Here is a 23,907-nt window from a genome sequence, read left to right on the forward strand (position 1 = left end):
CCCCTCCCCCCGGCGCGCCGGCCTGGCCGAGCCGGCCGGCCGGCCTGGCTCCCCTCCCCGGCCCCGACGGGCGGGCGGGCTGCCCTGAGGAGGCGGGGAGGGGAGGGCTGGGCCGGCCGGCGGGTGGGCGACGATGCCGAACTTCTGCGCTGCCCCCAACTGCACGAGGAAGAGCACGCAGTCGGACCTGGCCTTCTTCAGGTTCCCGCGGGACCCGGCCAGGTACGCGGCGGGCGCGGAGCCGGCAGCCCCGGGCCCACCCCCGAGGCGCGCGCTGCCAGCCGCCGGCTGCGGGGCTGCGGGGCTGCGGGGCTGCGGGGGGAGTGGGCCGCGGTCGTCGACCCCGGCTTCGGCCCGAGGGGGGCCACAGGCCTTGCGCCGCGGGCCGGTGGGCGCCCGGGGCCCTCGGAGCACGTGCGCCGGCGGGGGCTCGGCGCGGCGGGCACCACCCGAACCAAGGGGCAGCTGGGGCGGCGCGCGGGCGAGGTGAGCCGGTTCGCCCCGGGTCGGGTGCTGGTGACCTCGGGCGGGCCGCTCCGCTCTCTAGGCTTCAGTTTCCTCAGCTGTCAAAAGAGGGACTTGGATTCTGTGATCGGGGCCACCGGGGCCCTTCCCTCTCCTTGCTGCCACCTCTGCAACAGGGTTGCTTTTTTAGTCTGGTCACCTTTGATCTCGTCAAGTCACAGTTAACTTCCTACAGCGGACTTGATGTTCCTGGTTCAAATTATGGCTCTGACCGTTATTCATTGTCTCACTTGGTTAACGGGGGGGGGGGGGGGTGGATAACGGAGGGTAGGGTGGGAGGCGTGGGGTGGGAATTGATACTGAGCCCTCTTCTTTGAGAGGGAACCCACACGCTCTGACTTATTTTTAAAGAGTGACAGAGTAGGGACTGCGGGAAGTCTGAAGAATTTTCCTCGGTCTCTTGTTGATTCGTTCGTTTCAAACCAGTACTGACTGTGTGCACACACTAGTGTTAGGAGTCAGAAATTCAGACGTGAATTGAGACAGAGTTGCTGCCTGCAGAGAGCTCACAGTCTGTTGAGACAGATGTAGAAGGCGATTGTAATATAGCATCCTATATTCCACAAATTTTTTTTAGTTTCACAAATATTTATTGGAGGCCTACTATACGCTAGGCATTGCTCTAAGCACTAGTGCACAGATGAACAAATTAAAGTACCTGCTCCTGAAGTTTATATCCTAGTGGAGGAAGACAGACAAATATGTATATACAGTATGTCATGTGGTAAATACTGTGGAAAAAAGGCAAATGTTGCAGGCTGGAGGAATAAGGAGTAGCAGGGGAGGCACAATTGCTATTTTAAATAGGGTGATCAGAGAAGGCCCCACTAAGGTGAATTTGAGCAAAAACCAGAAGTCGTTGAGCGGGCCAACCATGGAGATATCTAGGGGAAACGTGTTCCAGTCTGTGGAAACAGTAAATGGGAAGTCAAGGCATGCATGTTACAGGTACAGCCAGAAGTCCATGGACGGTGGAGCTGGTTTAAGGAAGGAAGGGAGAAGGGAAAAATGAGACCAGAAAAGCGTGTGTTTATTCGTATGGTAGGGGCAAATTGTGTAGGACATTGTAGGCCGTGCAAAGCACTGTGGCCTTTATTCTCAGTGAGACACAAAGTCATACAAGGGTTTAGAGCAGACTGACTATATTTATTTTTTAAAAGATTTTATTCATTTATTCATGAGAGACAGAGAGAGAGAGAGAGAGAGAGAGGCAGAGACACAGGCAGAGGGAGACGCAGGCTCCATGCAGGGAGCCCGATGTGGGACTCAATCCCAGGTCTCCAGGATTCTGCCCTGGGCTGAAGGCAGCACTAAACTGCTGAGCCACCCTGGCTCAATAAAATCTTTTTTTTTTTTTTTTTTTTTTAAGGCAATTGCAGTAATCCAGGTTAGTAGAGGAGGAGGTGGTAAACTTCTGTTTGAGATACTTTTTTTAAAAAAAGATTTTATTTATTTATTCATGACAGAGAGAGAGGCAGAGACACAAGCAGAGGGAGAAACAGGCTCCATACAAGGATCCTGATGTGGGACTCGATCCTGGGACTCCAGGATCACACCCTGAGCCAAAGGCAGACGCTCAACCGCTGAGCCACCCAGGCGCCCCTTGAGATATGTTTTGAAGGTGAAGCCAACAGGATTTGTTAATGGTTTAGATGTAAGTTGTAAGAAAAAGGGAAGTCCAGAATGACTCAAGATTTTTTAGCTTGAGCCTTTGTTCCTGAGCTTTGGAAGACTGGGAGGAGCAGATTTGGTGGAGACATGTTAAAAATTTGGTTTGGGACGTGAAGTTTGAGGGGCTTGAACTAAAACCATAAAAAGATGGGAATTTAGAGACATTCAGACTAGATTGTAAATATGGATGTTCTCAGATTATAAAGGACATCTAAAGTCATGCTCTGGGGTAAATAAAACAGTGTATGTCTGGTGATTGAGCCCTGAGGCATTCCTGGTGTTTAAAGTTCAGGGAGGTGAGGAAGAGCTAGCTCAGAAGAGTGAGGAATAGCTGTTGGATTCTGTAGGAGCAGAGAAGGTGAGCACCTGAATCTGACTGGGCCTTAACCCTTTAAGCATAATCTTCTTTTTACCCAAATTTTAGCCCAAGGGCAGTCTTGAGAGTATATTTCACTTGCATAATGAGGACAACATTAGTTGATTCTGGACCACAGGTCATTTGTGTTGATAAACTATAGTGAATACTCTTTTCATTACACTTTTTAGAGGGGGAGTATGGCCAATAGGGGTGTACAGTCTCAAATTTGGAAGGAGTTTTTAGATCTAGTGCAGTCTGTCCCCTTTGAGAATCTAACATAAGGACGTTACTTGAGAAAAGACAGAGACACAATTTTGCATTCCACTATCAAGGTATTTACAGACCCTTTAGGGGCCCTCTGCATTCCTGATAGGGCCTTTGCTGAAACACCTCTAATGACTATTCTGTTTTGTGAAGGGACACTTCAAGATTTGGACAGCTTTGGCTGTTGTTTCTTCCTTGTATTAAGTGGAAATATGCCTCCCTATAAATTATGCTTTGGAGGTCCTAGTTTTGTTCCTACAGTCACACTGAGCAAATCTGTTCTATTTTCTATGTCAGAGTCCTTTGAATACTTTAAGACCAAATTATGAACTTCTATTTTTAACTCTTTTAAACATCTTTATTGAGGTATAATTCACATATCATACAATTCACCCATTTAGAATGTATATTTAGTGCACTTTAATATACATTATTACAGTATTATTGTATATTCAGTATATATTGCATTAAACATTTTGGTAAAACATATAACATAAAATTTGCCATTATACCATTTTTAAATATGTAATTCATTGGCATTAGTTACATTCACAATGTTGTACAGCCATCACCACTATCCATTTCTAAAGCTTTTTCATTACCCCAAGCAAAAACTGTAACCATTAAGCAGTAACTCCTTCCCTCCCCCCGACCCTGTCCCACCTACTTTCAGTCTCCATGAATTTGTGTGTTCTGTGTACTTCATGTAAATGGAATCATACAATTGTCCTTTATGTCTGGTTTGTTTTAGTTAATGTAATATTTTCAGGATCCTAACTTTTTATCCAAACCAAATCTTCTCCAACTAAGGATTTCAAATTCTTTTGTATTTTATAGTTTCTTCTTTACTGTGCCCAGAGTTAAGTATAAGAAAGTAGTTGTTTTCAGAAGTGTGTATTAAATTAATAACAGCATTTTTAGGGTTATTAATTATATTTTTTTTCTGTAAATGAGTTGTAGGGAAGGTTGATAAAAGATGACATTGCCAATCTGTTCTTGAAAAGTTAACTACTGTTAAAACTAAAAATAAAGATAAATATATTTAATGCTATTAAATAGTACACTTTTTGTTATATTTATAAATGCATGGACACTTTTATGAACAGCTATTTGAAGTAATTTAAAATAAAGGGCACAGTGTGGAATTTCAAAATATGCTATCTATTATTGGTTTAGAAAAAGTGGCATTAATGTGCTATTTACCTTTTTAAATTAATGTTATGGTTTTCTTTTAATTGAGGTACACTTGACACACAATGTTGAATATTAGTTTCAGGCATGCAATGTAGTGATTCAGTACGTCTTTACATTATGCTATGCTCACCAAAAGTGTAGCTACCATCTGTCACCATACAGTGCTTTTGCAGTACCAATTGACCAAATTCCCTATGCTATGCCTTTTATCTATTATTTTTTTAAAAGATTTTATTTATTTATTCATGAGAGACACGGAGAGAGAGAGAGGCACAGGCAGAGGGAGAAGCAGGCTCTTTGCAGAGAGAGAGAGAGAGACACAGGAAGAGGGAGAAGCAGGTTCCTTGCAGGGAGCCTGGCATGGGACTCTATCCTGGGTCTCCAGGATCACGCCCTGGGCTGAAGGTGGCGCTAAACCACTAAGCCACTCGGGCTGCCCAAAGATTTTATTTATTTATTCATGAGAGACACGGAGAGAGAGAGAGGCAGAGACACAGGCAGAGAGAGAAGCAGGCTCCATGCAGGGAGCCCAATGCAGGACTCCATCCCAGGACTCCAGGATCACGCCCTGGACCAAAGGCAGGTGCAAAACTGCTGAGCCACTCAGGCATTTCCCCCCTTTAAAAACAAAACAAGGGATCCCTGGGTGGCGCAGCGGTTTGGCGCCTGCCTTTGGCCCAGGGCGCGATCCTGGAGACCCGGGATCGAATCCCACGTCGGGCTCCCGGTGCATGGAGCCTGCTTCTCCTTCTGCCTGTGTCTCTGCCTCTCTCTCTCTCTCTGTGACTATCATAAATAAATAAAAAATTAAAAAAAAAAAGTTAAAAACAAAACAAAACAAAACAAAAAAACTATAAAATAATCGAATCAGTTCACCTAATATTAAAGTGAAAAGAGGGATCCCTGGGTGGTGCAGCGGTTTGGCGCCTGCCTTTGGCCCAAGGCGCGGTCCTGGAGACCCGGGATCGAATCCCACGTCGGGCTCCCAGTGCATGGAGCCTGCTTCTCCCTCTGCCTGTGTCTCTGCCTCTCTCTCTCTCTGTGTGACTATCATAAATAAAAAAATTTAAAAAAAAAATGTGAAAAGAAAAAAACCTGCCTAAATCTGGATGGCCCCAGGATGGTCTGACTGATCTCAAGGCCTGGGGATAGCTCATGGTGGAGCTCATCCCCAGATGAAGTGAGGTACAAGTAGAGCTAAAGAATTGCTCCTATTAGGGTAAGTTGGACAATTGAAGCCCTCTTCTTCCTTCTCAGGTTATTAGTTCTAACTCATTCCTGAGGTAGTAAGGTGTTCTAAGATCCTTTTGGCAGTTTAATCAAAGTTAACTGAGAATTAATGTACTCTGCCTTGTAAAATGTAAAAGTGGGTTTGGGGGCACTTGTGACCCTTCTAAGGAGTCTACGAGGTAAAAACTATTTCATGATAACTGACATTATTTGCTTTTTTGTATTCATTCTTTCAGGAGTGTGCACTGGAGTTTCTGAGAGCTCCATAACATGGTAACATCATTGCTCTGATTAAGTTGTCTGGTGTATTTTCTAAAATTCTCTAAGTTTGATTATATACATGCCAGTGTTTGGTAGACATTTTCTCAGAAATGAATGAAAGCCTGCTACTTCAAGGGAAAATTGACATTCAAGCAAAAATTAGAATTTTGAAAAACTCATATGCACCACTTTGAGCTTGACAACTCTCTTAAGACTTTCCTGATGGAATTGATGGTGATATTGATAAATGTGACTTCTTAAATTGCATAATGGTGATTTGCATAACTGACTGAACTAATATTTTCCAAATTGACCAATTCATAATTTTACAAACACATGCACAAATAAAAGCTCTATTCCGAGTGTAAGATACACCAATGAATTTCAGTGTAATAGAGTGAAAAAGCTTATTGGTCTGGTTTCAAATTCCACGTCGCAATTCATCTTTAAGTAACCAACACTTGTGGAGTTTTGGTGTCGTATTAAAGAAGAATATCCATAGTAATTTGGGTAAGAGAGAAATATTGTAATTACTTTTTAAACTGCATAGCAGCTTAAGGCCAGATTTTCTTCATATACTCTAACCAAAGCCACATATGGCAACAGATTAAATACAAAAGCAGGTATGAGAATCTAGCAATCTTCTCTTTAAGTTAGACATTAAAAAGATTTGCAGAGGTAGAAAACAGTTCCATTCTTTTCACTAAATGTTTCTTATTTTGGAAAATGCATAAATTTTCACTAAAATATTATCTATGTTAACATATAATGGGATTGTGATTTTTAATGAATTAATAAACATTTTTTAAATGTACTTGGTTTTAATTGCTATAAGGATAAATACTGTTAAATAAAAGCTCTTTGGGTCCTCAATAAGAGTGTAAAGAGAGTGTGAAGTTTGAGAATCATCTCTATAAAATATGATCTTAAAGTGCTTTCATATCTCATTTAATCCTGTAGCCAATGCTGTGAGTTGCAATAATATTTCTTAGAGAATACTTCATATTCTATATGCCAGGCACTGTTCTGCATATCTTATTTACATTATTTCATTTAATCTTCACAATAGGTTTTGTGATAGTCTGTGCTTTCAGATGACAATTAACTAATGTGGTCAAAGTCCCACAGAAATACCTAAACCCCAAGAATAGGGTAAAATATGTAGTATTACCCAAACTTTTTGACCATGAAACTTTATTTCATTTTAATGGAACAGTTGACCACTGTTCCTTGAAATATGTTTTTGGAAATGCTGCAAGTAGGAAACCATCAAAGGGAAAAATAAAAAACAATGGAGTACTGAAAGGGTGATTAAGATGAGGATAGAAAGTGACCATTGGATTTGGTCAGATGGAAGTCATTCATAATCTTGAGCAGTTTCAGTGGAAAAGAGATAAAGCAGAAGCCTCCTTGGAATTGATGAAAGAATGTGAGATAAGAAAATGGAGACAGTTGGATAGAACTGGACAGTGGATAGAACTGGAGGGTATTATGCCGAGTGAAATAAGTCAATCGGAGAAGGACCAACATTGTATGAAAAATAGTGAAAGGGATTAAAGGGGAAAGGAGAGTGGGAAATATCAGAGAGGATGACAGAACATGAGAGACTCCTAACTCTGGGAAACGAACAAGGGGCAGTGGAAGGGGAGGTGGATGAGGGGATGGGGTGACTGGGTGATGGGCACTGAGGGGGGCACTTGATGGGATGAGCACTGGGTGTTATATGTTGGCGAATCGAACTCCAATTAAAAAAATACACACAAAAAAGAAAATGGAGATAATGTGAAAAATAGCTAGTTTTGCTATGCAGAGAATCCAGGTTAACAGAATTTTTTAGATAGGAGATATTAGGCGTTTTTATACTGATGGTAATAATATAGTAGGATAAATAAAGGATGTTGAGAGACCATATACAGAGAGGAAGGGGAATCCTTCCTGTGTGTGCATGTATACATACTCATATACATATGTATACACATCTGAATCAGGAAGTTTCCTTCAAGAAATAACATTTGAATTAAGATCTGAAGGTTGATCTTTGCATAGGCTTTCCTTAGCAAAGGAAGCAAGAAAAAAAGAGGATACTAGGCTGAATAAACAGCATAGAAGATAGAAGTGATTGCAGTGACTTCATGAAACTGAAGTATGGCATGTAAAGGGGCAAAGGGACTAGAAGGGTGGTTTGATATGAAGATCGAAGGGTAGACAAGGTCCAAATTGTTCAGGATCTTATGACAGGCGAGGAATTATTTCTTAGAGTTGTGAGAAGAGTTGTGAGAAGAGTTGTGAGAGTTGTGAGAAGCTACCAAAGGACCGTAAGTGGGCAAAACATTCTGAAATTAGCTTTTTAAAACATTTACTCCTCAGCATGGAAAAGGGGCTAGTAGGGAAGGGCCAAGACCAGTTTGGAAGTTAGAAGGATTCAGAGAGTCATTTCATTCTGCTAAGAGGAAAGGTTACAGAGTCTGGGGTATAGGGCACAGAACAATGACAGGGAGAGCTAGGAAAGGGGAGACAGTGGTCAGTTTGAGAGATAATTATGTATGTACTTAAAAGCATTCCCTTCATATAAAAGGCATCATAGATGTACTCCTGGCTCATTTTACTCAGCATTATGTTTGTGAGAGCTAGCTAGTTCATTCATTCCCATTCCCAAGAGTGCCACTTTCTCATCAACATTTGGTATTCTCTCTTTTACATTGTAATCATTCTTGAAGGTATGTAGTAATATTTTGTTATGGTTTTAATTAGTACTTCCCTGATGACTAATGAGATTGAGCCCTTTTTTTTCATGAACTTTTTTTCATGTGTATTGTCCATCTGGATAACCTTTTTATTGTAAGTTGCTTGATCACATCTGAGGCCCATTTTTATACTGGATTGTCTGATTTATTTGCTAATGAGACATAGCCAATACGTATCCAAAACATGTATTTAGGATATGAGTCTATTGTTGGATATATGTATTGCAGATACATTCTTCCATTTTGTAGGTTGCTATTTCACTCTTCAATGGCTACTTTTAATGGAGAAAAGTTACAAACTTCAAAGTAGTGAAATTAATTCATCTTTTGCTTTAGAGTTTGCGCTTTCTGTTGCCTTCTTTAAAATATCTTTGTCTATGCCAACATAATGGAGTTAGTCTCCTGTGTTATTTTTAGAAGCTTATTATTTTACTTTCCATAGATCTATAGTGCACTTGGTATTTTTGTGCATATGTTGTGAAAGTAGGAGTCAAGATTAATTTTTTTTCATATGGCCGTCAAATTGACTTAGCACTATTTATTGAAAAAACTTTTGTCCTCACTGCTGCACAGTGCTACCTTTGTCTTAAGTATCCTCAGCTCTCCATTTTGTTTCATTATTTTATCCTGTGCCAATACCACACTGTCTTACTAAACTTTATATTATAAGTCTTAATATTTGATAGTGTAAGTCTTTCAACTTTTTTTGCCCCAAGATTATATAGACTATTCTTGGCCTTTTGAATTTCTGTATAAAAAGTTTTAGAATTATCTTGTCATTTCTCTCTCTCTCTCTCTCTCTCTCTCTCTCACACACACACACACACACACACACACACACAAACTTTTTGGGATTTTGATTGAATGAGTAAATCAATTTGAGGAGAATTGATATATTTAGAATTTAGTATACCAGTTCATGAACTTGTATATCTCTCCATTTATTTAAGTTATTTAAAATGTTTTTCAGTTAGAGGGTTTTGCACATCTTTCACTAGATTTACTTCTAGGTATTTGATATGAAGACATAGATGTGTAGTTATTTGGGCTTTATTTGAGAGTGAGTGAGCAAGTGCAAGAGTGAGCTTGAGAGCATGAGCAGGGGGAGGAGCAGAAGGAGAAGCAGGCTCCCCACCTACCCTGGAGCCCGATGGAGAGCTGGAACCCAGGACCCTGGGATCATGACCTTAGCTCAGGGCAGATGCTTAACAGATTGAGCCATCCAGGTGCCCCTGCCCAATCTATTCTTGATTGAATCTGAATGCTTTTGGTATCAGAAAGCTGTCTCCACTTAGTTTAGACATAACACATAACACAGACAGTAGTATTCTGTATGGAAGGTGTTCAGAGATCTAAGAATTAAAAGCCAAACTTAGCTGTAGCAGTATGGCCAGTTATTTTATAGTGAGACAGACAGTTTCTGTACCAAATATTTGGATGTTGAAACATGAAATGCTTATGAAATCATATTGCACAACTGTATGAAAACATTAAAATATGGACATTTGATATCATTACTGTGCAGTAATACTTCTTGGTTGAATGAAATGCTGTACAATTTAGGTGTGGTTTTAATTTCAGTTAGATAATCATTTCACCATGGTTTTACGTATTGAGAGTGGAGAGAATTAAGTATCAGAGTGTATGTGTGTGGAAGAGTAAACTGTGATATTGAGACATAATATACTATGATGTGATTATAACGTGGATGTCTTCAAATTTGTGACTTGTGACAATTTTTATTCCTAGAACTTTGAGGAATGAAGGAAAGATCTAGTTGTAAACTTTAGCAAATTAACATTTCTGTGCCTTCATTTCTTTATCTGCATAAGGGGAATAATGTACCCCTGTTGGAAAGGACTTAGAATGGTGTCTGGTTCATACTAAGTGTTTAGTACACATTATCCTCGTTGTCATTATTGTTTTTCTGCAGATATGTAAACACCAAGAGGGCATGGACTTTGTTTTATTCACTTATCTTCAACACCTGTTACTAAGTTGTATAGGTACAATTCCTGCAGCCATGGAGCTTGCAATCTAGTCTGTACATATTGTAGATAATAAATCATGTTCATAATAAGGCAGATGAACACAAGCATCATGCTCCTATAGGAAACTAATGAGGGATCCCTGGGTGGCTCAGTGGTTTAGTGCCTGCCTTTGGCCCAGAGTGTGATCCTGAGGTCCCTGGATCAAGTCCCACATCGGGCTCCAAAACATGGAGCCTGTTTCTCCCTTTGCCTGTGTCTCTGCCTCTTTCTCTCTGTCTCTCTCATGAATAAATAAAATCTTTTTTTTTTTTTTAAAGGAAACTCTAATGATTTATAGAACATCTGTTTACTGATTTTTTTTTGCAATGACTTGTTTTATATCCTTGTTTAAGTTGAAATCCTGAAGGGAATGTTAGGCTGTGGGTCTCATGGTTCTGCAACTTTTTGCTTGAACTACTGATAATTGAGTCCTTTTTTGGTGCTAAGATGTCCTGGGAATTGAAAGACTCGGGTTTAAATTCTAGTTTTACTGCTGATTTTGTGCATGACTGAGCAAGTTACTTCTTAATCTTGTCTATAATTGAATGTACTGAATGATTTTCTAGCTCTCATTTTGTTATCAATCAGCTTCTCCAAATTATATTCTGCAAGGAGAGGGGAGCAGGAATCCATTGCCTGGAATATATATTTGTCTTATAGCTGAATATAAATGTTGAGCTCATATTTCATAATTGCATTTTGATTTATTTATAGATGCCAGAAATGGGTGGAGAATTGTAGGAGAGCAGATTTAGAAGATAAAACACCTGATCAACTAAATAAACATTATCGATTATGTGCCAAACACTTTGAGACCTCTATGATCTGTAGAACTGTAAGTAATAGAAGAGCTTCGATTCTTTGTTTTCTATCTCAGTATCTGTTTGGAAATTGTAAAACTTTATTAATGTTTGAATGTATCCTTGCACCCCACCACTTTTTTTTTTCCACCACTTTTTTTTTTTAATGAAGACAAATTTGGAACTGAATAGTATCTATTTTGTTCTTCAAAACCTGGGATTTTTTTTTTAACCCCCGTTTCTGATGCCCTATTCCTACTCACCAGGGGTTGCCATTTTTACATTTCTTATTCAGCCTTCAGAGAATTTTGGATGATTATTAAAGTGTTTAAGGTAGAGTTTGTTTTTACTTGGAGCAGCTTCTCCAGAGCTTTTTTTATAAGTGAAATCTTCATTGAGAAATGGAGCTTTTTGTTTTCATGTTTTCATGTGTACTGTTAGAATCAACCCTTAATTTTTATGTGCAAGTTACAACAAGAAGCAAATCATATAATTAATATGAAAAAAATTTTCCATCAATAATTTGCAATTTCATTTCAAAACCTGGATCTCTAGCCTTACTGCTGTCAACTATGTGAGTTTGGCCAAGTCACTTTCCCTTTCTGGGCCCCAGATACTAATAAGGATATTAAACGAGGTAATTCCTGAGATCTAACATTTTTAACCCTCTGTGATTCTGTTATTGCTGTGACTTAGAGGAGACACAAATAAGGCAGATTTGATTGAAATAAAGCAGATCTGAAACACTTTAGAAACTAGTTAGGAAGACAGTTTTGTTAAATAATATATTCTTGTTTAGGTATAACTGATGTATCATCTCAGATATTGAGATAGACATAAACTTGATTTGAAGATACACTATATATTGTTATGCAGCAATGTATTTTGATATTTTTTTCAGATACATTTTGCAGAGGCATCAGAAAACTAAAGAATGATTGGGTTATTTTATTTCTCAAAATTAATTGAAGCAGATACTTGTGAAGTCATTGGGAGGTGAGCCAATTCCGGTTCAACAGTTTAATCACAAATATTTGAGGGATATTTTTGCCTTGCTGTGTAAGAGGGTAATAATGATCAACCAAAATAAGGGATTTCTTGTATTTAAAAGGCAAACTACTTTTATGTTCTTGACATTAAGTAAAAATATCCCAAATTATTATTTTAAAATACAAGCCATATACATTTTTATTTTAGTAATAGATATAGTCTCTTAAATAGATAATTCCAGTAAGATTAATGTGAGAAATATAAAATTATAGTTTATTCATATTCATGTTTAGTCAGAGCATAGGACAGAAAGAAGAGCTGTTTTTTTAAATCTCCACGTTTCTTCGGTCTTGAATAAATTAACACAAATACGAGAAAATGTTCTTTCTACACGTGTAGAACTTCTTCATGTAGTAGTAAATTTTTTTTTTTACTGCTATTGCTGGCTTATATGATATCTATATCCAAATGTCTGAGAGTTTTGGCTTCATTAGTTTGCTGTTGAAGGTCTCATCAGTAGACATTCATAGTTAGTTCAACCAAAGCCTAATAGAATCTTTGATGGTAGAGTAACATCACTGCTTTATGCTCAAACTTCAGTTCAGCAGTTAAAGATTAAATCTTGATACTGAGTTAAAACGATCATGCACATAAACTGAATATAGTTCTTTTTGGCATATAAACTTATAAGTAAATATTTATGAAAAGCAACATGTTTTAATTCATGTTCTATCTTTTGGTTTGTGATAGCTTTGCTTTTTATATAGCAAATTAATTTGATTTGAATTTAAGAAATTCATTGGGAACATTTTATCCCTCCTCTCCTTGTTGAATAATTGGTAAGATATCAAGAGTTGACTGTGTATGTTGTGACATTTGCTAAATGGGGAAGATGAGATGTTTGGGGATATAGTATAGTTTTTGCTCCCTTCAGTGGTTGTATGCCTAATCGATCTCCGATTCAAATTTCATAGTAGACTCAGGATGCTTGGACTTCCAGACTCAGCACTGGAAGCTGAGTGTCATTAAGAAATAGATTTTTTTTTAAAAAGTTGTTTTCTTCTTTGTGTTTTCTGTGAGGTGTGGGGTTGAACTAGAAAATATTGAATCTGAATAGAAGTACTTCCCAAATGTGTTTAGCAACTCTTTAGATAAGACCCGCGATAGTGTGTTCCCTTTAGTTATATATGTTTCTTCATATCATCCTAACCTTCCTTTCCTGGGTGAAAAAACATAGGAGTTGTTATTTTTGTTTGGCATATGAACATGCTTTAATAGTCAGCTTTGAAACAATCACTGCTCCAGAGAAAAGCTTTTTAAAAAGAATGTTTTGTCTTTGTCAATGCAGACATGTGAAGAAATTAAGGGCACTGTTTCTTTGCACTCGCTGGGGGGAATGTATGCAGTTACTCATCTGTTGCTCTTCCTGTTAATAAACCTCTTGTCCCTATCTGACCTCTGGGTTGGCTGTTGAAGACTGTCAACATCTAAGTATGCATCCAGCTTCTGGCCAGGTTGGATTAGGTTAACAGGAATTAGAATAGAGAATGGTCATCCTTCAGTGATAAAAACATTAGAATTAGAAATACCTAGTTCGATGTTTGCAAAAGTCCGATTATGCATATCATGATATAAATGGATTCAAGTGGCATGAGAATCAATTTTTATCTTGGGAGTTTTACAGTATGTGTTAAAAATATAAGTAACTCATCAAAATCATTTTATAGTTTAATGCTAACTTAAAAATGAGTAGATTATGTAAAAGTGCGGGTGATGGTATGCAAGCATTATCATTAGCATGTGAATAATTTCATTTTGGGAAATACTGGTCTGGTTCAATACTTGAATTTTATTCAGAAGAGGAAACTGAGGTCCAAAAAGGGAAAAAAGTATTCAGCCAGGATCTCCTAGTGAGTAACTGGTAGAGTTTGGACTAGTTCCTAGGTCTCCTGTGTCCCACTCAGTCCAATATTATTTCACTGTACCTTGATGCTTCTTAGTAATAATAGTGAAAGTAGAGTGAACAGCAGGTAAAGAAGAAAAGAATTATTAAGAACACATAAAGATAGATTGATAAACTTTTGTGTCTGCTGTAGATTTGGTGGCTCATGGAAGGGCAGAACAGATGGAGTTGCTGGGAGGATGAATTAGAAGTATATATGCAAAATGCAAATACATTTAATTTTCTGTGCCTACCATCAATTCCATTCCTTAATTTAAAATAGTAAGATTACCAGAAGGGCAAAAATGCAAAAAAAAAAAAAAAAAAAAAAAGAGTTAGAAATAATAAGCTTATCTAGACTAACATCATCATTCTATAAGTCTCTACACTTTAGAGCTAGAGTTGAAGGAGTACAGGGAAGTCATTAACATAGCATTTTCTTTACGTGTAATATATTTTTGCAGACTGTCTCTGAATTAACACATTTTTCTTTTTCAGAGTCCTTATAGGACAGTTCTTCGTGATAATGCAATACCAACAATATTTGATCTTACCAGTCATTTGAACAATCCACATAGTAGACACAGAAAACGAATAAAAGAATTGGTATGTCAATGTGCTTTTGGCTTTCCCAATTCCTGTAATACTATGAAATCAAATATAGAGGCACTAATGTTAAATTGAACCCAAGTTACTCTCTATTTCAAAGGTAACACGGGAGGTGAATGCTGTGGTTATTGAAGTAGCATGGATGTAAGATGATTAGTTTAGTATTTAAATTGGAAAATCTTTCTCAAATTTAGCCTGTTGATACTCATTGACTTGGGCCAAAGTGTGCTGTCAGCATGAAACCACTAGTACAATTCCTTTCCTGGGGAGGAAAAAAAAAATAACAAAAAACACTACCTTTTCTTTTGTAGTAAGGAAAGTGGAGCTGAGGGATATTTCCAGAATTCAGCACAAAGGGATAAAGAAAGGGAAAGTATAAAAGTTAAGACGTGGATACTTTTACCTAAAGGGAACAGTTCTATCACTATTAAGTACTGGCAGGGTTAGAAAAAGCTTTTAAATCTCTGTATATTACATCATTTATGCATGTTTTTATATTCCTTTGATACTCTTTAGTTGTAATGATTGAAACCTACCTGTATTTTGTTGATGTTAGGTGAACAACATTAAATTACTGAGACTCCTTAGTCTGTGACATTCTGTCATCGTTGCCACCATCAAGACCCTTATTTTTCTTCCCCTTCCCACTATTCCCATTCCCATTTCCTCTCCTCCTTTTGGTATCCATGCTAATGTATTTAATATTTGTCATTTCAGTCTATCTACTGTGTGCTTTCTTAAGACAACATTTATCTAATTTTCTCATCTTTTCTGTTACTATATTTACCTTTCATATTTAGATCTTTGATCCATTTATAGTTTGTATGTCTTTATTACCATAGCTTTATAATAAGTAAGATTACTTTCAAATATAGTGATTTAATAACTGTTCTTTTTCAAAGTTGTCTTAGCTATTTGTGGACCTTATTCTTCCAGAGGAATTTGAGAATTCTTTTGTCAAGTTGTAGAAATTGTATGGGGATTTTCATCATGAATGCTTTGAATTACCATTTTTGCAATATTTTTTTTTCCATTTTTGCAATATTAATTAGTTCTATCCATAAACAAGAAAACAGCTATCAGGTAATAACAGTCATTGACAAAACTGAATATTCATTCTTTGAAAACATGATTAAAATACTTTTAGAGGCACCTGGGTGTTTCAGTGGGTTAAGTGTCTGCCTACAGTAGGTCATGACTGGAGGGTCCTGGGAATCACTGCTCAGTGGGGAGTCTGTTCCTCCCTCTCCCTTTGTCCCTCTCCCTGCTCGTGCTGACTCTGTCTCAGATAAATAAAATCTTTAAAATAAAATAAAAATATTTTTAGGAGTGTACAAAATCAAAAATCTAAAAAAACTTCAGGATTTTTGCTGCAGTTCTTTAAAAGATAACAATAGGGATGCCTGGGTGGTTCAGTGGTTGAGTGTCTGCCTTCAGCTCAGGGTGTGATCTTGGGGCCCCGGGATGAGTTCCACAGTGGGCTCCCTGCATGGAGCCTATCTATCCCTCTGCCTCTCTCTCTGTATCTCTCATGAATGAACAGATAAATAAATGAGGACAATATGTATATCTTCCTTAAATTACTTCCTAAATTCACTATGGTTATTGTTGGTATAGATTATGCATTCTGGTTGAGATTGTTTCTGGCAATTTTGAAGTCCCCTTTTCATTCATCCTAATAGTTCACCAAGTTTTCTATGTAGTTGATTGTATCATCCTCCAGATTTGCCTCTTCTTCCAGTTCTCATAATTTAAAATTTTCCTGTTGCCTGTGTTACTGTTTAGTCAATCCCCTAATGTGTTGAACAGTCCCAGGAATGTCACAGCTGGTTCATTTGCCTTGTTGCATTAAGTGTGACATTTGTTGATATTGTTAGATAGTTTTATCAAGTTAAAGAGATTTCTTTCATTCTCTTTTAGTCCTAATGTTCAGAATTTTTATCACGACTCATTGAACTTAGAAGCTTTCACTGCATCTGTTGAGTAGAGAAGTTGACTTCTTTTTTAAGGCAGTGAATAACATTGATGGATTTTCTGCTGTTGAATCATCCTTGTGTTCCTGTGATGAACCCTAATTGATTGCAGTATCTCTCTTTGATTTAGTTGGTTAATATTTAAGATTTTGCATTTATAATTTTAAGTGTTGTCCTGTAATTTTCTTTTTGTGTACTCCTCTTATCCAGTTATGATACCAAGATTCTATTATAAAATTAGTTGGATAACTTTCTTTTTTGTCCTCTCAATTTTTCTAAAAATACTTGTATAAGGTATATACTATCTGCTCTTGAAAGTTAAACCATAAAACCATCAGAAGGCTTGGGGTAGATGAGGGAATGTTTTGATTGCCATTTTGATTTATTTATTGTTTTTCTCTTCTTAAGTTTTATTTATTTTCAAGAGTTTATGAACTGCATGTAGGATTTTGGAATGCTTGGTTTTTTTTTTCTGAAACTAAGGTTTTAATAGTGTTTGCAAAGAAATAGTAGTTACTTTTATCAGTGATTGCTGCACTTGTGGGCTATTGTATTGGTTTCTTTTTGATGTAGGAGATTTACTTTTTGCTCTTTTTCTGGCTTCTTGAATGTTCAGCTCATATTTATGTGTATTCAAGGCTCAGTGTGTTTTAGCTGTATCCCACAATCATAGAGAGCTTTCATTGATTAGCCAGGAGTGTTTTATAATTCCCCTAGTTCTTTAACATAGGATTATTTTTGTTTTTAGTTTCCAGGTATTAGTTTATTTTTAAAAACCATATTGTAGGGACGCCTGGGTGGCTTAGCAGTTAAGTGGCTGCTTTTGGCTTGGTGTGAGCCTGGAGTCCTGGGATCAAGTCCCACATCGGGCTCCCTGCATGGAGCCTGCTTCTCCCTCTGCCTGTGTCTCTACCTCTCTCTCTCTCTCTGGATCTCTCATGAATAAATAAATATAATCTTAAAAAATATATATTGTTTTTATTTGGAGTCTTGTTATTAAGTGATACATAGAGGATATATATAGTCTATGTGATACTGATTCTTTTCTACTTTTTGCATCTGTTACCGCTATTGAAGTCTGATGCCAGCCCAATTCTTGTTCTTTTTTGAGATGATCTGCTTTTTTCCCTCAAAGTCTTTATTTTTTTCTCTATATTTGACATTTGTGTTAAGTATGTCTAAATAGTTTAATTATCTGGACTCACATCTCTCATATCTTTAAGTTCTGAGAAATCCACAGTTTTTATTTCTTCATGCATTTCTTTCCCTCTGTTTGTTTTTCTGGTATTTCTCATAGATGAGTGCTGACACTCCACAACAGTCTTCCACATCAGCATTCTTAATAATATGTAGTAGGGGTGAGGCGCTGGGCCACTTACCACTCTGTCGCTCTCGTTTCCCTGTATTCTGCCCCAACTCACATGCCTTACTATAGACATACTGTTGCAGGTCCACTATCCTTGCTATTGCAGCTCACACGATTAGGAGGGAATGTTCCAGATTGGCTAGCCTACTGACGTTTCTTGTCAGCAGTATCTTGTTCCCATATTGCCTACCAGGTACCCTGCTAACTCCAGCTGTCACTGGTTTTGCTGCTTCTCTGCCCTAGAATAGTAATGGGGTGGGTTGTGATTTAAGCATTGTGAGGGGTCAGAGGGAGATAAAAGGACACAACTGGAAAGTTCTTCCTCAGTCCTGTAGGACTGTAGGACCCCTGTAGGTATGTACCACTTGGCCCTCTGCTGCTCTGTGCATCCATTTCTTTTCCATACTGGCTCTGTGTTACTCTCTGCTTCCTAGGGATTTCTCATAGCTCTTGTGTTAGGTTCTGGGATCCAACAACTCTCCCCTACATGGCGTGCCCCAGTATTGGATTGAGAGGGACATGATTTGTGACCCTTGGAATGCCCATCTTATACTTTCATGCCTTTTATAACCCAAAATGATGATGATTTAGGTATAAAGTAAGTTAAATAATGTATTCCTTCCCCTCTAGTATTTTATCATGAGCTTGGAGTTATTAGGTAAATTGTAGTTCTGGCTTTTCTGTCATCTCTGTTTAAAGAATGTTTTCTTTAGAAGGAATTTATGCTCTTAAAGGGATTAAATTTGAATCAAGATATGCTTTTTACTTATGAATCTATAGTGATGAATTAGAGTTGTTTTCTTAAAGGTGTTTTTTTTTTTTTTTTTTTTTTTCTTATCATTTAGAGTGAAGATGAAATCCGGACACTGAAACAGAAAAAAAGTAAGTGATAGTGTTAATGACTCAACTTCTGAATGCCTTTTAAAAAGGCCTTGACCTGGTAAGAACAAATAAATAAGTTTTATATCCAAAACCTACCGTGAGAATGATGTAAGAGTGTAGTAGGCATTGTCTCATGGTCTAGAATTGTCTGAGACTGAAGTGTTAGTTTAGTTTCTTGATTGAGTGCTATTGTGCCATACACTTTGCTTCTCCCCACTAGGGCTGTGTTCTCAGTGTGGTAGGTTCTCAGTGTGGCACACAGAGTGTCCTAATGTAGAGAAGGGGAGTCCACAGTAACGACAAGAGCAGAATTTTTGTCCACCCAATGTGCGGTGCATATTAAGTTCTAGATACCTTTTTAAGGAATACATGTTATGGGAACACTTAGCCCCATAGAGGGTAGGAGCCAGAAGTCTTTCTGTAGGTACTGATGTCTGACCTCTGTCACCTGAGAATGAGGACTAGAAGTCATTTTTGTTCTTGTCAGTGGTTACTGTTATTTCTCCTTCTTTGTCTCCTACTACTACTGTGTTGCTATTATTATTACTATCATTAACATAACTGTGTTGTACTAAGTCTTTATTCTAAGTGCTTTACTTAATTGACTTCTCACAGTATGCCTAGAGTAATTACTATTATTTTCCCCCTCTGTTATATGAGGAGACCTGGAGTTGGGCAAAGGAGGAAGAGTATTTTGTGCAGAAGTAGAGTGGTTTGAAGCAGAGTGCCTGATTTGGGCAGTTATACTCACTTTGTTATTGGAACTTCTAATATCCCACGATGTTTAGAAAATGAACCTAAAAGGGACCACAGGCAGGGTCCAGGATTGTGTGTATGACAGTGGGCAGGGCAATGCCTCGGTTTTCCTATCCAAATACAAAGAGATTAGGCTGATAATTCTAGTAGTCAATGTTGCCCTAAAAATTGCCCAAATATACTTTATGTTTTTTTGGCTTGTGTAACTCTTCTCTCCCATATAAAACTGTAGCTTAATTTCACAGAAACTGCATCAGCATGGGCCTTAGAGTCGGACAGGCTTGGATTTGAATTTTACCTTCATCCTTCCAACTACATCTGTGACCTTGGGCAATTATTTACTTTCCTCAATTTGTCACACCTGCCTGTAGAGGTAGTAATGTGATCCATATAAATTGCCAACACTGTGCCTCAATAAATATTAGTTCTCTTTTCTTTTTTCTAAGAGCTCAGACTGTTACTGCTTTGTATATGTTTTATGTGACGTGCCTTGTTAAGCTTATCATTTCTTTATTAACAGCATTTACGTGTAGGACTAAAATATATTTGTATACAGTCTTTGTCTCCTCCACTAGAATGTGTCTTATTTTAACCTCTATATCCAAGTCTGTGATCCAGTATGTGTCTTGTGAATGTTGAATGGATGAGTTTGTGAATTTTAAATATTTAACCAATCAAAAATATAATTTTTTGTTTGTATGTTTCTTCATGAGCCTGTTTATAAAATCAGTTCTCTGTTTTCTAGTTGATGAAACTTCTGAACAGGAACCCAAACATAAAGAAATAAACAACAGCAATGCTCAGAACCCCAGTGCAGAAGAAGGGGGTGAAGAACAGGATGAAGACATTTTACCTTTGACTCTCGAAGAGAAAGAAAACAAAGAATACCTAAAATCTTTATTTGAAATTTTGATTCTTATGGGAAAACAAAACATACCTCTGGATGGGCATGAAACTGATGAAATCCCAGAGGGTCTCTTTACTCCTGATAACTTTCAAGCACTGCTGGAGTGCCGGATAAATTCTGGTGAAGAGGTTCTAAGAAAGCGTTTTGAGACAACAGCAGTTAACACATTGTTCTGCTCAAAAACACAACAGAAACAGATGCTAGAAATCTGTGAGAGCTGCATCCGGGAAGAAACCCTCAGGGAAGTGAGAGACTCTCACTTCTTTTCCATCATCACTGATGATGTAGTGGACATAGCAGGGGAAGAACACTTGCCTGTGTTGGTGAGGTTTGTTGATGAATCTCATAACCTGAGAGAGGAATTTTTGGGCTTCTTGCCTTACGAAGCCGATGCGGAAATTTTGGCTGTGAAATTTCACACTACGATAACCGAGAAGTGGGGGTTAAATATGGAATATTGTCGTGGTCAGGCTTACATCGTATCTAGTGGATTTTCTTCCAAAATGAAAATTGTTGCTTCTAGACTTTTAGAGAAATATCCCCAAGCTGTCTACACACTTTGTTCTTCCTGTGCCTTAAACATGTGGTTGGCAAAATCAGTGCCTGTTGTGGGAGTATCTGTTGCATTAGGAACAATTGAGGAAGTTTGTTCGTTCTTCCATCGATCTCCACAACTGCTTTTGGAGCTTGACAATGTAATTTCTGTCCTTTTTCAGAATAATGAGGAAAAGGGTAAAGAACTGAAGGAAATCTGCCATTCTCAGTGGACAGGCAGGCATGATGCTTTTGAAATTTTAGTGGATCTCCTACAAGCACTTGTTCTATGTTTAGATGGTATAAATAGTGATACAAATATTAGATGGAATAACTATATAGCTGGTCGAGCTTTTGTACTCTGTAGTGCAGTAACAGATTTTGATTTCATTGTTACCATTGTTGTCCTTAAGAATGTTCTATCTTTTACAAGAGCCTTTGGGAAAAATCTCCAGGGGCAAACCTCTGATGTCTTCTTTGCAGCCAGTAGCTTGACTGCAGTGCTGCATTCTCTAAATGAAGTGATGGAAAATATTGAAGTTTATCATGAATTTTGGTTCGAAGAAGCCACAAATTTGGCAACTAAACTAGATATTCAGATGAAACTCCCTGGCAAATTCCGCAGAGCGCAGCAAGGTAACCTGGAATCTCAGCTCACCTCTGAAAGTTACTATAAAGAAACTCTAAGTGTTCCAACAGTGGAACACATTATTCAGGAACTGAAAGATATATTCTCAGAACAGCACCTCAAAGCTCTTAAATGCTTATCTCTTGTACCCTCTGTCATGGGACAGCTCAAATTTAATACATCAGAGGAGCACCATGCTGACATGTACAGAAGTGACCTGCCCAATCCTGACACACTCTCAGCTGAGCTGCATTGCTGGAGAATCAAGTGGAAACACAGAGGGAAAGATATAGAGCTTCCATCCACCATTTATGAAGCCCTACATCTACCAGACATCAAGTTTTTTCCTAATGTTTATGCATTGCTCAAAGTCCTATGTATTCTTCCTGTGATGAAGGTTGAGAATGAACGCTATGAAAATGGGCGAAAGCGTCTCAAAGCATACCTGAGGAACACTTTGACAGACCAAAGGTCAAGTAACTTGGCTCTGCTTAACATAAATTTTGATATAAAACATGATCTGGATTTAATGGTAGACACATATATCAAACTCTATACAACTAAGTCAGAGCTTCCTACAGATAACTCAGAAACCATTGAAAATACCTAAGAGACTTTAAAAGTAGGCTTTCTCTTATGTTTGATATTTGGAAAACTCTGTAAGAAATTTGAAACATCTTACAGAAAGAAAAACTGTCAGGTGTATGTAGGCCACTTAATCACTGAATATCTTGACTTATTGACCTCTCATTAAGTACATTAGCCATTGATAATCTGCCTATTTAAAATGGCCCCTGATTGAACTCCTGTGCTTTGGAGACATAACTGTTCTTCCAGAAGATAGCATTGAAAGTGCCACATTACACTTCTACGGGATCTCTGCTAATAGCACTTGGGAATTGTTTTAGTTAAGTCATTTTAGACATAACATTTATTATCACTGGATCCAATTGTCGGGTATTTGAACTATCAGTTCTTAGGAGAAAATAGATTTTGAAGAGGTGTTGGAAGAAGGAGTACATTTTGTAAAATGTTACAATGAAGCTCACGAGTGACCTTTGAATAGTAGGGGTTTTAGTATGTTAAAAATCTATAATGGAGTTAAGGGAGTTACCAGACAGAGAGAAAAGTGAGCTTGCCAAGCAAAGATTTCTGTGTAGATTTTGTCTTTATCAAATGAACTTGAAGGAACAAGTTATACTTAAAGTTTGAATGAGAGAACCTGCCATTGTTCCACATTGGGTTGTTGCTGTTTACATTCCTTTGTTGAGCCTACATCCTCATGAGCTGTTTAGCAAGTATATGTTGAACATCTATGTCTTCGTAAGCTTTTTAGCAGGTGTATGTTGAACACCTCTGTTCATGGTCAAGACAGGATCAGAGGCCATGGATACTGACAACTGATTTGTCTGTTTTCCTCTGTCTTTTTCCATGACTATATCTACTGCCTCGTCTTGATTTATAAACAAAACCTGGAAAACCTACAAAAATAAGTTTTTCGTGGTTATCTAGGAATAATACAGAAAATATTGCTGTTATTTTTGGTGAAGAAAATCAATTTTGTATAGTTTATTTCAACCTAAATAAAATGTGAATTTTGTTTAAAGTTCAGGTACATTATTTTTGGTGAGAGACAAAATGGACTCATGGTAAATTCTTTTTTCAAAAATATCACCTTCACAATTGAAGATAGGTTTTGGAGGGGGGGAGCATTTGGTGGAGTGGGTGGTCATATGGTTTACTACTTGGAGTATATAAAAGACAGTTAAGAAATTACTAAATCATAAGGTTTCTCTAACTGATATTTTTAAATGTGTGCTATATGACCCCATTACAGGTTTTCAGGATTTGTATAATTGTTGATGGCTAAAATGTAGATGAATTAATGTAGTTGCAGAGATGTCGTTGAATTATTTTATGTGGGATATGTTAGTGTTAACTTGAGTTTCTGAAGACAGAATGGGGTGCATTTGCAAAGTGCAGGCCTTAATGATAGCCGGCAGTGCGTTTCCCTATCATGGACAAGGCTGGCAGATATGTCAAATCAGGACACATTACCCATGTACATTATAAAAAAGATAACAGAGTTTATCTTATAGCCAGAGCTCTAAGAAGTGCCTCTGTCTTTGGCAGAAAGAACTGATCAGGTTCATGGTGGCAGGATGACAATGAAGGAGACAGAGCTGGCCTTCTAATACCTGCTTCTAGTTCTTAGGACACTTGGGGAGCCTAGGTGGGGGGCT

At 38.0% G+C, this 23,907-nt stretch overlaps 1 protein-coding gene across 1 annotated transcript; it reads left to right on the top strand.

Annotated features, from left to right (window-relative positions):
• Positions 1-22: 22 nt before the first annotated feature.
• Positions 23-23,270, top strand: THAP12 (THAP domain containing 12). Its single transcript, XM_038568578.1, has 5 exons — positions 23-222; positions 10,992-11,112; positions 14,508-14,615; positions 18,803-18,839; positions 20,341-23,270. Exons 1-5 carry the CDS (start codon positions 134-136, stop codon positions 22,272-22,274), a joined length of 2,289 nt encoding a protein of 762 aa, XP_038424506.1. The 5' UTR covers positions 23-133; the 3' UTR covers positions 22,275-23,270.
• Positions 23,271-23,907: the final 637 nt, after the last annotated feature.

This window comes from Canis lupus, chromosome 21, assembly GCF_011100685.1.
Source record: "Canis lupus familiaris isolate Mischka breed German Shepherd chromosome 21, alternate assembly UU_Cfam_GSD_1.0, whole genome shotgun sequence".
Lineage (NCBI taxonomy): Eukaryota > Metazoa > Chordata > Mammalia > Carnivora > Canidae > Canis > Canis lupus.

Excerpts from the sequence above, each read along its gene's own strand:
- THAP12 (XM_038568578.1), top strand. The coding sequence starts at position 134 with ATGCCGAACTTCTGCGCTGCCCCCAACTGCACGAGGAAGAGCACGCAG. Across the intron at positions 223-10,991 it reads TTCCCGCGGGACCCGGCCAG|ATGCCAGAAATGGGTGGAGA; the intron begins GTACGCGGCGGG and ends ATTTATTTATAG. Across the intron at positions 18,840-20,340 it reads GACACTGAAACAGAAAAAAA|TTGATGAAACTTCTGAACAG; the intron begins GTAAGTGATAGT and ends TCTGTTTTCTAG.